At 46.1% G+C, this 14440-nt stretch overlaps 1 protein-coding gene and 1 long non-coding RNA gene across 3 annotated transcripts in view; one reads left to right on the forward strand and one right to left on the reverse strand.

Moving 5' to 3' along the window:
- Window positions 1–6097: 6097 nt before the first annotated feature.
- LOC138429348 (uncharacterized) lies at window positions 6098–10144 on the reverse strand. Its single transcript, XR_011252779.1, has 2 exons — window positions 9346–10144; window positions 6098–6761 (listed from the first exon to the last, which is right to left on the reverse strand). It is a non-coding gene; the product is annotated as an uncharacterized lncRNA (long non-coding RNA).
- Window positions 9557–14440, forward strand: part of SRCAP (Snf2 related CREBBP activator protein) — a 31048-nt gene continuing 26164 nt past the window's right edge. The window contains exons 1-4 of one of the 2 annotated variants that reach the window (XM_069570750.1): window positions 9557–9897; window positions 11331–11404; window positions 11958–12220; window positions 13397–13648. In XM_069570750.1, coding sequence (XP_069426851.1) covers window positions 12167–12220; window positions 13397–13648 — 306 coding nt within the window. In that variant the 5' untranslated portion in view covers window positions 9557–9897; window positions 11331–11404; window positions 11958–12166. Of the gene's footprint in view, window positions 10192–11330; window positions 11405–11957; window positions 12221–13396; window positions 13649–14440 lie in introns of both variants that reach the window. The other variant, XM_069570751.1, reaches the window with a different exon arrangement.

The raw sequence follows: 14440 nt of genomic DNA on the forward strand, positions 1-14440 counted from the left end.
GAATTTGCCAAAAGCCACCAAACAGGGTATTGTGGAACTCAGAAAGGAATATCATGGGAACCATAAAAGGACTTGGAATAGTGACTGTCAGCTTTGCAGTTAAGAGAAGTTTTCCCTAGCTGCTGTGTTGAGGAGAAACCTCTATAGATCTCTGTTCCAGTTGCCACCTCACCGGAGACTAAAATGGCACATTTCCAGGCCCCCATCTCTGACCCCTCCTACCCTGACATCGTCCTACACTCTCCCACGCTTCTCCTTGGTTTGCCCCCACTGGAACAGAAACCCTGCAGGAGCTGGGTCTCTAGTGTAAGGAGAGACCAGCCACAGATACAGACTGCTTAGGAGGCTGGTGCAGACAGCCCAAGCCCTGGAATGTTCCCTCGCCAGGAGAGTTAACAGCAGCTGTCTGGCTGGTAGAGGGCAGGAGACCAGGGGACTCTTCTCATCTAGAAGCTTGATTTGCATATAACTTTACATAAGACTGAGAAAACAGTCATTGTCCGCATCAAAGAATAGGGTGGGGAGGCAGTTAGAGATAGTAGTAGTGGTGGGGGAGGACTAAAGGCCCAGCAGTGGGACTTCCCTGGTGGTCCAGTGGTTAAGAATCTACCTCTGGACTTCTCTGGTAGCCCAGTGGTTAAGACTCTGTGCTCCCAGTGCAGGGGACTCAGGTTTGATCCCTGTGAGGGAACTAGATCTCACATGCTGCAGCTAAGACCCAGCACAGCCAAATGGATACATAAGTAAAGTAAAAAATAAAATTCACCCTCCAATGCAGGGTGTGTGTGTTTCATCCCTGGTCCAGGAGTTAAGACCCCACATGCCTCGTGGCCAAAAATCCAAAATGTAAAATGAAAACAATATTGTTATAACAAATTCAATACAGATTTTAAAAAATGGTCCACACCCAAAAAAGTCTTAAAAAAACAAGTCCTAGAAGTCTCAACAAGCCAGTTCTTGGTACTGTCACTGATTATGTCATCAAGGGCTAAGAGTCGGGTGTGGGGCTGGAGGGAAATGGACAGAACTATCCATTAGAGAGAAATATCTCAGATGTAATGGAAAAAGAATTGGTGGCTGGATGTGAGGTGTGAGGGAAAGAGAAAGTGATTGCTCTGGTTTGAGCAACTGGGTGGATAATGGTGTACCTCAGAGCAGATTTTGTGGTTCAGATTATGCGTGCAGTCACTGAGTCGTGTCCAACTCTTTGTGACCTCATGGGCTGTATGTAGCCCACCAGGCTCTCTGTCCATGGGATTTCCCCATTGGAGTGGGTTGCCATGGCCTCCTCCTGGGCATCTTCCCAGCCCAGGGGGATCAAATCTGCATCTCCTGCATTGGCAGAGGATTCTTTACCATTGAGCCACCAGGTCTTCCCATCAGATCACAAGTTCAGTTTTAAACGTATGCATCCAAGGTGCCTGGGATGCCTGCACGAAGAATCCAGGAGTTCAGACCCAAGGATAGTCCTCCCAAGTCCTTGGTATAAAAGCCGAGGTGGTCATTGGACTGCAGAATGAAATCACAGCAAATGACTGGAGCCTTAGGGATTACTGTCTTTTTCTTCTGAGATCTCTCTAGGCAAATTAGCAGGGGTGCTTACATGTCAATGCTTTCTGGTTGCCACCTGGCTTTCCCACCTAGATTGTTCTGTATAACCCCTAGATACTTTGAACAATGAAGGGTTCCCCATAAGGGAGGGGTCCTGAAGCTTCAAGGGTCATTACCTTTGGGATACCCACTTCTGCCCTTGAGAACGTGTTGGATGAGAGAAGGCAACTGAGGAAAGAATGTTGAGGACCCCCTACAGTTGATGGTGTCCAGGAGAAGAGGCCAGTAAGAAAGACTGAGAAGGAGCATCCAGGGAGGTAGGAGGAGACTGGGAAAGGCTAGCTTCACAGAAGGCTAGAGGAACGGCTGTTTCGAGTATCCTTATCACTAGCAATCAACCGTCTTGCCAAGTTCTGCGAATTTTCTCTGCAGTCTCTCCCTCCATCTCTACTGCCACCTGCTGGCTAGTAGCCCCCATTACAACCGGTCACTTCCCCTGCCTCTATCTCCGGTCTTACAGCTATTAATATCTTTACAGCTATCCCATTCATTCTGTTGGTTTCTCTGGTGGCTCAGCGGCAAAGAATCCACCTGAAGTTCAGGAGACTCGGGTTCGATCCCTCAGTCAGGAAGATCACCTAGAGAATGAAATGACGACCCCCTCCACTATTCTTGCCTGGGAAATCCCATGGACAGAGGAAGAAGAAAATTCATTTTGTTGGATTGTCCTTTCAAAAGTGGTGGATGAACCATGTCAATTCCTGCTCAACGACTTTCAGTAGTTCCCTGTAACCTCTGAACGAATCCCCTATTACCTAGCCTGGTATGCTGGGCCTTTGACAGCCTGGCCCCAGTTGACCTATCTATCTCAATCTGCTCTGTCATAAAGAAGATAAGCTGATCAATTCTCCTTTAACCCTCAACCTCACTGAGGCCATGTCATTTTCCTGAAGTACCTGCTCTTCGTGAATAAATTTTTTCAATGTTAGACTCAAATAGCAACTTCTCTAGGAAGTCTTCCCCATGGGATCTGACAAGACTCTTGACCACTGTGGCATCAAAACACTTTGCCCTGACTTTAACAAGCTCACAAACTCATTCCCCGATGAGACTAAGTTCTTGAGAGCAAGGACTGTGTCATCTTCGTTCTTGTTTCTCCCACTCACGTGTAAGAACAAGCGGTCACAGATTCAGCTGCCTTCAGCAGCCAGGCATATATGACAAATGTGTGAAATTGCCCAGGAAAAGACAATTAAAAATGGGCAGCAGGGCTTCCCTGGCGGCTCAGTAGTAAAGAATCCACCTGCCGACGCAGGAGACACGGGTTCGATCCCTGGTCCAGGAAGATCCCACATGCTGTGGGACAACTAATCCTGTGTGCCACAACTGCTGAACCTGTGCTCTATGGGGCCCGGGAGCTGCAACTACCCAGACCACGTGCAGCAACTACCGAAGCCCGTGTGCCCTACAGCCTGTCCTCCATAACAAGAGAAGCCACTGCGTTGAGAAGCCCTCGCACTGCAACTAGAGAGTAGTCCGCAGTTGCTACAACTAGAGAAAGCCCACAAGAATCCAAGCCCGTGGCAGTGAGCTCACCAAGTTCTAGCCATTGGACGGCCAGGAAATTCCCCAAGACTTTATTTTCTAGAACAATTTTAAGTTCACAGCATTGAGGGGAAGTTACAGAGATTTCCTATATAGCCCCCTGCCCCCACCCCTCATCTTTAACATCTCTCATGGGAGTGGTACATCTGTTATCACTGATGGACCTACACTGATGCATTACTATCACCCAAAGTCCATAGATTACATTATGGCTCACTCTTGGTGTTGTCCATTTTATGGCTTTGGACTAATGTATAATGACATGTATCCACCATTACGGACTTCCCTGGTGGCTCAGTGGTAAAGAACCCACTTGTTGATGCAGGAGACATGGGCTCAATCCCTGAGTCAGGAAGACCCCTGAAGAAAGAAATGGCAACCCACTCCAGTATTCTTGCTTGGAAAATCTCAGAGGAGCCTGATGGGCTATAGTCCATAGGGTGGTGAAAGAGTCGGACATGACTTTGAGAGTTAACAACAACAACCTCCATTACAGTATCATACAAAAATCCTCTGTGCTCCAATTCGTCCCATCTCCCCACCCTCAGTCTCTAACAACCACTGATCTTTTGACTGTCTCCATGGTGTTGCCTTTTCCAAAATGTTATATAGTTGGAACCACACAGTATGTAGTCTTTTCAGATAGACTTTTTTCACTTAGTACTATGGGTTTAAGATTCCTTCCATGTCTTTTCCTAGCTTGATAGCTCACTTCCTTTCAGTACCCACTGTCCGATGCAGTGGGTACTGCATAGCCCATCAGGCTCCTCTGAGATTTTCCAAGCAAGAATACTGGAGTGGGTTGCCATTTCTTTCTTCAGGGGTCTTCCTGACTCAGGGATTGAGCCCATGTCCCCTGCATCAGCAAGTGGGTTCTTTACCACAGCTTATTTATCCACTCATCTATTGAAGGACATTTTGGTTGCTTCCAAATTCTGGCAATTATAAATAAAGCTGCTATAAACATCCATGTGCAGTTTTTGTGTTGACATAGGTTTTCAACTCCTTTGGGTGTTTAAAGTGATCCTTTGGGCAGTACTGGTTCATATTGTAGGAGTATGTTTGCATTTGTAGAAAAGAAAGAAAGTGAAGTCGCTCCCATGGACTGTAGTCTACCAGGCTTCTCTGTCCATGGGATTTTCCAGGCAAGAGTACTAGAGTGGGTTGCCATTTCCTTCTCCGGGGGATCTTCCTGACCCAGGGATTGAACCCAGGTCTCCTGTATTGCAGGCAGACGCTTTACCCTCTGAGCCACAAGGGAAGCCCAAAGAAACCATCAGATTGTCTTCTACAGCGGCTGTACCATTTCACATCCCAGCAGTGCGTAAGAGTTCCCACTGCTCCATATTCTCGTTAGTATTTCGTGTTGTCAATGTTCTAGATCTGGTGCATTCTGATAGATATCTAGTGGAATCTCACTGATGTTTTAATTTGCATTTCCCTGATGACATATGATGTGGACATACACTTATTTGTAATCTGTTTATCTTTTTTGGTGAGGTGTTTTTCTTTGACCCAGAAAGATTGTTGACTGATTTTTTTTTAATCGGGTTGTTTTCTTATTTTCAAGTTTTAAGAGTTTTTTGTATATTTTGAACAACAGTCCTTTACTAGATGGGTCTTTTGCAAACATCTCCCCTCTCTCTGTGGTTTATGCTCTCCTTCCCTTGACGTTGTCTTCCCAGAGCAGTTTTTTCATTTCAATGATACCAAGTTTATCATTTATTTCCTTCATGGATCCTACCTTTGCTGTTGCATCTAAAAAGTCATCATTGCCACATACAAAGTCGCCTGGCTTTTCTCCTATGTTATCTTCTAGGAGTTTCATGGTTTTGTGCTTTATATGTAAGTGTGTGATCTATTTTGAGTTAATTTTTGTGAACTGCATAGGAACTGTGCCTAAATTCTTTTTTGCATGTGGATGTCCGGTTGTTTCAGCACCATTTGTTGAAAAGACTATCTTTGTTCTATAGAACTGCTTTTGCTCTGTTGTCAAAGATCAGTAGACTGTATTTATGTGGGTCTATTTCTCGGCTGTCTATTCTGTTCCACTGACCTGTCCATTCTCTTGCCAGTACTACACCATCTTGATTGCTGTGGCTTTATAATGAGGTCTGAAGTCTGGTAGTGTCAGTCTTCCAACGTTGTTCTCAATACTGTTTTGGCTATTCTGTTCTTTTGACTCTCCATACAAACTTTAGATTCAGCTTGTTGATATGCACACAACAACTTCCTGAGATTCTGACTGGGACTGCACTGAACCTATAGTTCAAGTTGGGCAGAACTGACATCTTGACAATATTAAATCTTGAAACATTTACTTTTCATTCAACCAAAATCTCATTTGTCTAACAGAACAAAAATCTCTTCATCACAGGGTTGTTTGAAATATTTTTCATAGATTAATTATCTAGAGACTATGAACCCTGTTGACAATGTCCCTGCTCTCAAGGAGTTCATCTTTAAGTGGGAACGGGGCAGACAATAAACAAGCATACAAATACATTAATAATTTCAGGTAAGGGTTGTGAAAAAGGCATGTGATAGAGAGACTGGCAGTGAAAGAGCTACTTAATGTCAGGGAATTTCTCTAAGGAGGCAACATTTGGACTAAGACCTTCATGAAAAGGGAGAGCTGGCCATGAGAAAGATTTTTAATTTTTATTTACCTTTATTATTATTATCATTACTTTTTGGCTGAGCCACATGGTTTGTGGGATCTTGGTTCCCCGACTCGGGATTGAACTTGCACCCATGGCAGTGAAAGCACTGCGTTTTAACCGGTGGATCGTCACAGAACTCCAAGAAAAGGTTTTAGACAGAGGGAACAATGGAGATGAAGGCTCTGAAAGCAGAAGTGATGGATGTTTTGGAGAAGAGCGTGGTGGCTATAGTACAGTGAAGGAGAGGTATATGAGGTTAAAAAAAATAGAAGGGATCATATCCTTTAGGGTTACTTTATTGAAAAAGAAAGTAAAAAAATACACGTTGTGAGATATACACAATGTACAATTTTAAAAATTATCTCTTTTTGGCTGTGCTGGGTCTTCATTGCTGTGCAGGCCTTTCTCTAGTTGTGGTGAGTGGGGGATACTCTGTAGTTGTGGTGTACAGGCTTCTCAGTGCCGTGGCTCTCAGGCACGTGGGTTCAGGAATGGTGGCTCCCAGGATCTAGAGCACAGGCTCAGTACTTGTGGCCCATGGGCTTTGTTGTGCCACCGTATGTGGGATCTTCCTGGATCAGCGATTGACCCCATGTCTCCTGCGCTGGCAGGTGGATTCTTTATCACTGAACCACCAGGGAAGCCCTACAATTTTTTTTTTTTAGATATATTTTTCAAGATGTATTTAGTTTTGGCTGTGCTGGGTCTTCGTTGCTGAGTGAGAGCTCTCTCCAGTTTCAGCGAGGGGGCTACTCTCTAGTGGCGGTGCTCAGGCTTCTCATTGTGTGGCTTCTCTTGTTACTTTGGGCTTCAGTAGCTGTGGTTCATGGGCTCTGGAGCACTGGCTCAGTAGTTGTGGTGCATTAGTTGCAAGTATACAATTTTTACATGGACATTTTAGTGAAGGTTTACATCTGTATTCACCCATGGATGTGACCTTATCTAGATCGAGATATAAAACAGGAGTCAGCAAACATTTTTGGTAAGGTGCCAGACAGAAAATAGTTTAGGCTTTGTAGGCCTATGGTCTCTGGTGCAACTACTCAGCTCCACTATTACAGGAAGGCAGCCCTAGTTGCTATGTAATGAATGGGCATGGTCTGATTCCCATAAATCTTTAGTTACAGACACTGAAATTTGAATTACATGTAATTTTAACATATTACAAAATATTTTCCTTCTTTTTTCTTCAACCATTTGAAAATATAAAAGCCTTTCCTAGGACTTCCCTGGTGGTCCGGTGGTTAAAAATCCATCTGCCAATGCAGGGGACATGGGTTCAATCCCTGGTCCAGAAAGATCCCATAAGCTGTGGAGCAACTAAGCCTATGCACCACAACTACTGAGCCTGTGCCCTAGAGCCTGGGAGCCACAACTACTGAGCAACTACTGAAGCCTGAGAACCTAGAGCCCGTGCTCTACAACCAGAGAAGCCTCCACAATAAGAAGCCCACAAAGTGCAATGAAAGGTAGTCCCTGCTCGCCACAACTAGAGAAAGCCTTCACAGCAATGGAGACCCAGTGCAGCCAAAAATAAAAATATTTAAGAAAACACTTAGCTTGTCAGCTGTACAAAAAACAGGTAGTGTGCAGGACCTGCTCTTTGGGCCATAGTTTACCAACCTCTGATACATTTCTAGTATCCCCTTTGTGCATCTTTCCAGTTAAAACCCTTCTCTCCTACTGGTTATTGTTCTGATTTTTGTTAATTTTTGTTGCTCTTAAACCTTATATAATCTGAATCACATGTATTTATTTTTCAACTCCACATGTCTGTCCTATGGGAATGTTAAGCCATTATACATAATTTTCATGTAAGAGGACTAAGATGCCATTTGGGGATTTCAAGTGTGAGAGTATCATGATCTGATATATATGAAAAGGTCACTCTGGTGGCTGTGCGGAGAACAGAGTAATGGAAAACAGGAGTGGAACTGGGAGGCCCGGGAGTAATCTAAGCCACGGGATGATGGTGGCTGGACCACAGTTACAGCCATGGAAATGGAAGACAAATTTTAGACTTGAGCTCACATAACCAATATTAGTTATTTATTTTTAAAATAAGGTGTGATAATACTATCAAATTTCCTGAATAATCTTTCTGAGACTGGCATTGAGAATTGTCATGTATAAACCGTGGCCCTACCTTCAAGGAGTTGACAACAGTTTTGGGGGTGGGGTGCACAGACTGCAAATCCAGATACAATTCAATCAGTATTTTAAGAAGCCCAGGAGGCTGTGGGAACCAGAAGGGGTATTAAACCAGCCTGATGGTGGTCAAGAGAGATCACCTGAGGGTTGTGGCCTTTGAGCTAAATTCTGAAGGAAAAGTCTTGAAAAAGGATTAAAAAAAATTATATGGCAAGGGTAAGAAATCTGAGACTCTTGGAAGCTCAATGCAGTTCTATGATGGTGTCTCAGAGAATATGTAATCCTGGCTTAGAAAAAACACTTTGAACTGGGTCTAAATAGATGGGCATTTATCTACATTTTCAATCAATCTATCCTGTATGCTTCTGTGTGCCCTGAGGCTCCAGCAAAGAACAGAGGTAGCAAACTGACAGCCTGAATCTGATGTATTTTGGCCTACATTCCTGTAGGGCGACCACAGGAACAGTGGTTTGAACAGAGGTTATTACTTTTGGACAGAGCACATGGTCTCCTGTTCCTGGTATTCCTTATTTGCTCTCTTTGCTTTTACATTACCTTCTTGGCCCTTCTAGGTTTTTGTTTTCAACTCATGGTCTTTACTGTAAGAAAAACAGTACTTTAAATCACTTACACAGAGAGAATCATCAACTCTTCGAGTAGAATGGGGAAGACCTAAACTGAGTGAATGAAGAGAAGTTGAATGAGAGCTTTACCCTGGATTTCTAACCTGGCTTCTAGGGTAGGCTTTAGGTGGTAAATTTTGAGTGTTTGTATCCTTGTGACTTAGGCTGGTTGGCTATGAATTGGGTGAAGATATCAGATTCTCAAAGGGGGTACTCAACCTAGAAAGCTGGCAAACAGCATAAATGCTTAGGAATTATTGGGAATACTATCATAAAGAAGGCTGAGCGCCGAAGAATTGATGCTTTTGAATTGTGATGCCGGAGAAGACTCTTGAGAGTCCCTAGGACTGCAAGGATATCAAACCAGTCAATCCTAAAGGAAATCAATGCTGAATATTCATTAGAAGCACTGATGCTGAAGCTCCAATACTTTGGCCGCCTGATGGCAAGAGCCAACTCATTAGAAAAGACCCTGATACTGGGAAAGATTGAGGGACGGGGGATAAGGGGGAAGACAGAGGATGAGATGGTTGGATAGCATCACTGACTCAATGAACGTAAGTCTGAGCAAACTCTGGGAAATAGCGAAAGGCGAGGAAACCGGGCGTCCTGCAGTCCATGGGGTTGTATCGAGTCGGTGACAACTTAAGAGACTAAATAACCCTTGTGTGAAATGAAGCAGGTCTACATAAGTGGACTGCCATATGAATCCAGAAGCCCATGCTCCTCCACTGCTAACTAGCTAAAAGTACCTGAGAAATTGCTTTGCACTCCGGGTGATCTATTAAAGTGAGGCGGACTCATCCGAGTTGGCAGCCGCAATGCAGCTCCAGCAGCAGGTTCCGTAGTGGATAAAAACGCTTCGTCGCGGGCAAGCGCTTTCTCCACGCGGACTACATCTCCCAGCCGGCCTTGCGCTTCGGGCAGCGCCCTACGCTAGCACGCGAGCTTCCTCGCTCCCCCAACCTCCAGTTACTGTTTCTCGCGAGAGGACGGGCCGCGCCGGCGGTAGCGATAGTGAGCTGTGGTGGTGGCGGTGGTGTTGGTGGTGGCGGCCGAGACGGCGGCGGCCATTTTGGTGAGGCCTCGGAAGCGGCGGCGGCGGTTCGCTGCGAGTAGCGTCTTCCACTTTTCCCACCGCCCGCCCGCATCACTGTGCCGCGAGAGGAAGCAGTGGAAGCAAGGCGGTGGTAGTAGCCGCGGGCCCCAGGGGAATTTAAAGGCCGCGAAGGCGGCGGCCAAGAGGGGGCCCTCCCCCCTCCTCGGTGGGAGGGGGGGTGGTGCGCACGCCCCCGAGGACGCAGGTAAGGAGAGGGAGACAAGATGGCGGACGCCTCACAGTTCCCCCTCCCCTGACGGGTGATTGCGCGCGCATCTTTCCGCCACCGCCTCCCCTCCCACCTTCCCGGGATGCTGCGCGCGCACCTTCGGCCGGGGCCCCGGGGCCGGTGCGCGAGGCTGTCGGCGCGCGCCCATAGAGACAGGCTCAGGGGGGCCAGGCTGGCCGGCGCTGAGCCCGGGCGCGTCTCCTCTCCCCTCCCGCCGGTCTGCGCACGCGTACCTGAGCGAGCGAGCGAGCCCTGAGAGGACGGACCCAGGTGCGCTCCTGCCCGCCCACCAACCCCAGCCCCCTCTCAGGGGCGCGCGGGAAGAGGAAGGGGGGCGTGGGGCGAGTAGTCGGGGCGCGCGCCCACCATATCCAGTCAGGAGCTAGGACCTGGCGGCACTAGCCCTCCTTTATCTCAGCCTTTCGCGGTCTGGTGGTGGTGGGGGGTTGCTCCCTGACCGGCAGGGATGAAAGACTGCCTAGCTTTGCGACCCTTGTGTGCGTGGGTTTGGGTTCTGGCGGGAGCCCCCGGGCGGTGCGCGCAGCCGGCTCTCTCCGCCTCCCGGCGCGCACGCGCGGGCCCCTCCCCCAGTGGCTCACGTTGGGTGGGGTGGGAGTCTAGGAGGGGGCGGGGCCATCTTAGGGCTAGTGGCAAGTTGGGGCAGAGGTCAGGGGTCACGCCGGGTCAGGCTGTTGGGACACGCTGGGAGACGGTAATGAAGCCGGGGGTCGGGAGTTCATACTTCTTGATTCTGGTTGTTAGCGCGATTCCAGTGACTTGTGGAACAGGGAGTGAATCAAAGGCTGCGCCGTGGTTAAGGAATTTCCTTAAACACTGGGGAAACACTTCCGGGACTTTTGTGGGTTTACCCTGCCTATTTCCGGAGTATGGTTCTTTGCTTTCAGGCTTTCCTTACCTCTGAGTGCTACTCTAAGGTAGCTCTAGTTCTGGTGTTTGAGGAAGTGTCTTATGGGGCAGGTGTAGGAGTCGAAGGGCTCCCCTGAGGAAGGGTGGATTCTCCTGTGTTCAGTCCTCACTGGAAAGGAGAGCAGGCTGCCAGACAGCCAGCATCTTTTGAGCTTCTGGATGTGACAGCTTTTTTGGCTTTGTTAATTTCAGCGGTTGGAGCCTTTTACCCTTCAGCTTTTTAAACTTGTTGTCGAGGCTTCACTTGCCAGCTTCTCTTCCCCAGCCAGAATCTAATATTCCTAGGAAATTCTGTTTTCACAGCACATGGTTTGTTTTCAATTTTTGGAAATGTGATCTTTTTCTACTACTGTTAATTCTCTTCAGCCTTTGAACTGACTTGGGTTTATCAAAAAAACTTCAAAAGTTGGTGTAAAGAAGGCTTTGATGGGTGTTGGTAGATGTGAATTAGTTCCTCACTGCTGTTTTCCTCCCTGTTTCAGGCCTGATTCCCCTCAGTACGGCGGCACCGTGGAAGTGCAGACTTTCACAGGGGGTGTGGTCTCAGCTCACACAGGTGAGGGCTCAAATACCACTTCCATATACTGATGCTAATGGAGAGATGTTTAAGATAATGATTGTGGTGCAACACAGTACTGAGTCTGTGGATAGAGATCTGAATCACAGCCTGCCTCCACCAGGGAGAGTAGCACATTCTTGGGTTTTGACATCAGACTGTCTTAGTCTGTTCTCCTCCTCCTACTTCTTTACTGTGTGACCTTGTGCAAGTCATTTGCTCTGTTTGCATTATGACTTCCTAACTTAGAAATGCTAGAATGTAAGCTTCATTTAAGTCAGCCATCTTTTCTGCATAGCTCTTTTTTTCAGCATGTAGAAGGAACTAAATAAACATTTATCATGTCTTGAAAAGTATCTGGTTTATAAGGAAGATGTGAGAATTATAGAACACATCAAGTAAGTACTAAGTATAGAATTCGATACATAATAGATGCTCAAGAAACTTAAGCTGTAATCACTGTTCAGTTATCTTTGTTAGTGTTATTCCTGGGTTTTAAAAAGATTATTTAATCTTTCTAAATCCACTTTCTACTGTTTTTACCCTACTTTAGGTGCTCCAGAGGCCGGTGGACCTGAGCGGAGGCTGGGACGCCCTAGTGGGCCCCGGGCCCTGGAAGGCGGGTCCCGGTGGCCTGTGGCCCAGAATGAGGCCAGCTCCCAGCATGCCCTGCAGCCGGACGCCAGCCCCTCGGCCAGCAGCAGTGGTGACAACGACCCAGTCGTTCTTCAGGCATCCAAAGAGGAGCCTGGGAGTGGGACCATGCAGAGCTGCCCCTCCCCTGCTCACCCTCAGCTCCCAATCTTGCAAACACAGGTTAGAAAGTGGGGTAGATTCCTTTTCTGCTGCTGCTTTGGGCTGCTGGCTTTGAGGCACAAGGAATGTGGCAGGTTTTAGCCATGTTTCCATGATCCTCGCTAGCTAGGTAGCTGAGTTTGGAGAGTTTTTGATACTCAGGTGGGCTGTCAAGCCTGTTGGATACACATATTCCTCTTTACATTAGTGTTTTGTTAATCACTAAGAGCATGGAAACTGCTTATTACCTGCAAAAGTTTGAATTAGGCCAGGTTGGAAATGAGTTTTGTGACAAAATGCTTTCAAGACTGTGCTTTGAGAATAGCTCAGTTTCTTTGGGAACTGAAAGGAGGTAAGCTTTATAGATGGGGTGTATTGATCTTTTCTTACATTGAGGGAGTGTTGGAGATTGGGGAAAAAAATCATGACTTTTAAAACTGGACAGACCTAGATTTCTGTACAGTAGACTTTTGATGGTTATGGGTTTGATATTTATAATTTGCCTGGGAAATTCTGTGGCATAATATCTTTCATAATTCAGTTCAGGTAGGAATTTGAGTGGCATACTGTGAAGCTTGTGTGCCAGAGAGAATTTCATGAGTTCTTCACTATCCGCAATTAAGTCAGACTTTGTTCTCTACTTATTATTGTTTGTGCAGTACCTTGTAATAGGTAGACGTTTGAGAACAGTGACCAACCCTCCCTTTCCCTTCCCACCTCTCCAGTAAAGGAAACTTTAACAAGACTAGTGATGAACATATAGAGGTTTGGGTGATTTGGGGCTTTTTTGTTGCCCTTTAAATTTGGTGGTAGCTCAGATTTATTTGCATTGATGAATCTGCCATACTTGCTGTGAAAAGGAGGGAAGAATAGGGAGTTGTTTATTTGAGCGGAACTCATGGAGGTTCTGAAAAAATCATTAAGATTTGAAGTCATGTGCTATCTTAGAATTTTTGAATTGAGGAATTATGTAAATGTCAGGCTATAATTCCTCTTGCATGATAAGTGTTTACTGGAAACTTGGACTTGCCATCCTGAATACCTTATTAAAACTATCCCAAATGCTGTGTTCATAAAAATAAGGTTGATACCCTACTCCAGAATTTTTTCATGGGAAGATAGAATGAAGTAATGTACTTAAAACCCCTTAGAGTGCTACTAAGCATTCATTTTATCTCTCATTTCTGTCTTTTCTAGATGGTGTCGGACAGCATGACAGGCAGCAATCCCGTGTCCCCTGCCTCATCCAGTTCCCCAGCCTCTAGTGGGGCAGGCGGCATCTCCCCCCAGCATATAGCTCAAGATTCCTCTTTGGATGGACCTCCAGGGCCCCCAGATGGTGCCACAGTGCCCTTGGAGGGGCTCAGCTTACCCCAGCCTACTGACCTGGCTAACAGGGGCCCAAAGTGGGAGAAGAGCCATGCTGAAATTGCAGAGCAGGCCAAGCATGTACGTATTGGAAAGGCCTGTGAAGCTTCTTGGGAGTGTTCTTCCGTGAACTCCTGTGTCCCATGAGTACCTAACACTTCTTTCCTTGTCTTTGATTTAGAATATAGGCTCTGCTTTGACTTACATGATTTTGAGCAAGTTGATTGAACTCTGAGCTGCTTTTCTTTTCTGTAAAATAAGGATGGTGTAATAGCCAATGGGCTACTTAAAAGTTTAAGTTGGCACTTCCCTGGTGGTCCAGTGGTTAAGACTCCAAGCTTCCAGTGTAGGGGGTGATCCCTGGTCAGGGAACTTTGTTCCTGTATGCTGCATAGCCAAATTAAAAAAAAAAAAAGACTCCACACTCCCAGTGTGGGGGCCCCAAGTTAGATTCCTATTCAGGGAACTAGGGCCCACATACCACAACTAAAGATCCTGCATGTGGCAGCTGAGACCCAGTGCAGCCAAGTAAATAAATAAAAGTAATTTTAAAACATTTATTTTTAATTTTTAAAAAAGGAGTTAAGTTAAAAGAGAAAATAGACATGAAAGTGCTTTGTAAGCTAAAAAGAAATTTAGCTGGTTTCTAAAATTTACTAGTTTCCACTTTATGTTTGTCTCCTATAATCTCTGTTATACTTAGCAGAGGTAAATGTGATCTCTGGGCCAGCAATATCAGCCTTATTACCTGGAAACATACTAGAAATGCAAATTCTTCACATCTCTTTTCTTCCTACCCATTTAAAACTCTAGGCATGGGGTCCAATACTCTTAAAAGCAGTACAGATGATTCTGATGCATGCTCAGCTTTGA

This window comes from Ovis canadensis, chromosome 24 (assembly GCF_042477335.2).
Source record: "Ovis canadensis isolate MfBH-ARS-UI-01 breed Bighorn chromosome 24, ARS-UI_OviCan_v2, whole genome shotgun sequence".
NCBI lineage: Eukaryota > Metazoa > Chordata > Mammalia > Artiodactyla > Bovidae > Ovis > Ovis canadensis.